Genomic DNA, 2,650 nt, shown 5'->3' on the forward strand with positions numbered 1-2,650 from the left:
TTAGTCCTGATTTCCCCGGTGCTGGTTCCGATCCTGAACAGGTTGTTTCCTTTGAGTTCAGACAGGTGATAAGAGAGCAGCGCATTGTATCCAGAGTCTGCGTCTACAGCCCTGATCTTTGCCACAAAGTATCCTGCTTCAGCAGAATAGGGGATGCTCTCACTATTAACGGAGCCGTGCTCAGAATAGGGAGAAAGAATTGTTGGATTATTATCATTTTCATCCGTTATAAAAACGTTGACAGTGACGTTGCTGCTGAGCGGAGGAACACCAGAGTCCGTGGCCTGAACTTTGAACTGGAAAGTTTTTAACTCCTCATAGTTAAAAGACTGCAGACTGATAATGTCTCCAGTCTCTGAGTTGACGTTGATAACTGATCCTAATACACTGTTTTTATGATTGCTGTCTTTAATTACTGAAAACGTTACTTTTGCATTTTCGTCTACATCAGGATCATCTGCAGTCATGGTATAAATAACAGCGCCTACGGGACTATTTTCTTTGACAAAGATGTGTATCACAGGTTCTTTAAACTGAGGTGCGTTGTCATTAACATCAGAAACGTGCACTGTAATAACGCTCGTACTGGACAGGGGAGGAAGCCCTTCGTCAGTCGCTGTTATTGTTACGTTATATTGAGAAACACGTTCTCTGTCTAGAGTGCCGTCTACGACTAAAGAATAATGATTCTTATATGTGTTCTTAATTGTGAACGGCACAGAATCAACTATTCTAACCTGAACAACGCCATTGTTATCTGCGTCGTAATCTCTCACCGTTATGAGTCCAACCATTGTGTCTAAGGCTGCGTCCTCCCTCACTACGTTGACGAGAGATGTTATTGATATTTCTGGTGGATTGTCATTAACATCTGTGATTTCAACCAATACTTTACAATTAGATGCTCTTGGATTTGGACCTTTGTCTTTTGCTTGGATCCTTATTTCCACTGCACTGTTTTTTTCGTGGTCCAGTTCACCGTTTACTGTAATCTCCCCTGTTATGGGATTAATGGCAAACTTATCTACATCATTGTCATTATCTTGGTTGATAAAAGAATACTGTATTTCTCCATTAAGACCCTCGTCTAAATCTCGAGCATGCACAGATATTACGGTCGCACCGCGCGGCGTGTTTTCCAGCACTGTGGCTTTGTACAAGGGCTTGTCAAATATTGGAATGTTATCATTCACGTCTTGGACATTAACTGTGATACGTAGCGTGCCTGATTTGGGAGGTTTTCCTCCGTCTGCAGCTGTCAGTGTTAATTTGATAATTGGCTGTTTTTCCCGATCTAAGGTTTTCTGTAGGGCCATTTCAGCAAACATAGTCGCCTCTCCACCATTCTGCACATCCAATGTGAAATGTTCATTCTGGCTCAGCTTGTAGCTCTTAACCGAATAGGTCCCGACATCTGCATCGAAAGCCTTTGGTAGAGCAAATTTTTCACCAGGAAAGGCTGACTCAGACACGTTCAATACTATCTCCGGTATCCGAAAGGAGGGCGTATTGTCATTTATATCCACAATTTTAACCTCAAAGCGGTATAGATTCAGCGGAGAGTTCACAATGGCTTCCACTTCCAGTGAGCACTTCACATTTCGTGTGCAGAGCTCCTCTCTGTCTATTCTGTCTCTCACCAAAAGCAAACCAGTCTTAACGTTGACTTCGAAAAACCTCGTATTAGGTCCTGAAATCTGAAAACCTCGGCTTTCCAGTTCCTGCACATCGAGGTGTAAATCCTTCGCCAAATTTCCCACAGTGGTACCCGGGCTGGATTCCTCCGTGACGGAATACACGATCTGTGCTGCTGCGACACTCCATATATGAAATGCAGGGAACAAATAATACATCCACTGTCGGAAAATACTCCCTTGTTGCATTCTGTTAGAGACTGCTAAACAAGTTGAATCGAAAAAAATCACTCCAGCGGTAACATTGCTCGTTAGTAGTGCATCCAAATCAAACCCCCTCAATACAGAGAGACAGCTCTATACTGCTACGACGAACAAAGAATCGCAAACCCTCTTTCAAGGGAGGAGCGTCGCACAAAATAAAACATATTGAAACTCTATGAGCTAATAGCGACATCTTGTGGCAATGCTGAAGTCAGAGACAAGACACCATGAGAAGAGATGATTAAAGTGTTTTGGTGTAGTTAAATATGTCCAAAGTAATTTTACAATGGATTAATTTTAATTTAGCACCAGAAAAGGGACAAGCTCCATCACCTGGCTGTCAACCAAACGTTGGATGCTAGAATGGACTTTTTTAAAAGGAATGGGCAAAACACTAAATTTAAGAAAAGTTAATGTAAGTTGTTACATGCCACAAACAGATACTAGAGTAAATGAGCAACAGGTCATTGAAAGATGAAGAGAGAATATAGCATTCTAATATGCCTCAGATGAGTATTCTTAAATTCCACAACAAGAAAAAGCTGCCGGCCGAAGAACAATGTAGTTGATGACTTAGTTCAGTTGTTATCTTTATATGACAAGTGACTTTACAACATTTATGTGAGGAAGTAAAACAAAAATCCTTAATAGCGCTACGATTTACATGACACCACCCTTACCTTTTCTTTGTTGGGTAATGTCTGAGTTCTGGTAAAAGTGTCTCCTCCATTAATACTGATCAGTTCACCATC

The 2,650-nt window shown here is 41.4% G+C and overlaps 1 protein-coding gene across 1 annotated transcript; it reads right to left on the minus strand.

Annotated features, from left to right (window-relative positions):
- Positions 1–5: 5 nt before the first annotated feature.
- Positions 6–1,894, minus strand: LOC103366339 (protocadherin alpha-8-like; the record flags this gene model as incomplete). Its single annotated transcript, XM_008294038.1, has 1 exon — positions 6–1,894. A coding segment is annotated over exon 1 (1,878 nt), but the record flags the coding sequence as incomplete, so codon positions are not given.
- Positions 1,895–2,650: the final 756 nt, after the last annotated feature.

Source organism: Stegastes partitus, unplaced genomic scaffold, assembly GCF_000690725.1.
Source record: "Stegastes partitus isolate 25-593 unplaced genomic scaffold, Stegastes_partitus-1.0.2 Scaffold932, whole genome shotgun sequence".
Lineage (NCBI taxonomy): Eukaryota > Metazoa > Chordata > Actinopteri > Pomacentridae > Stegastes > Stegastes partitus.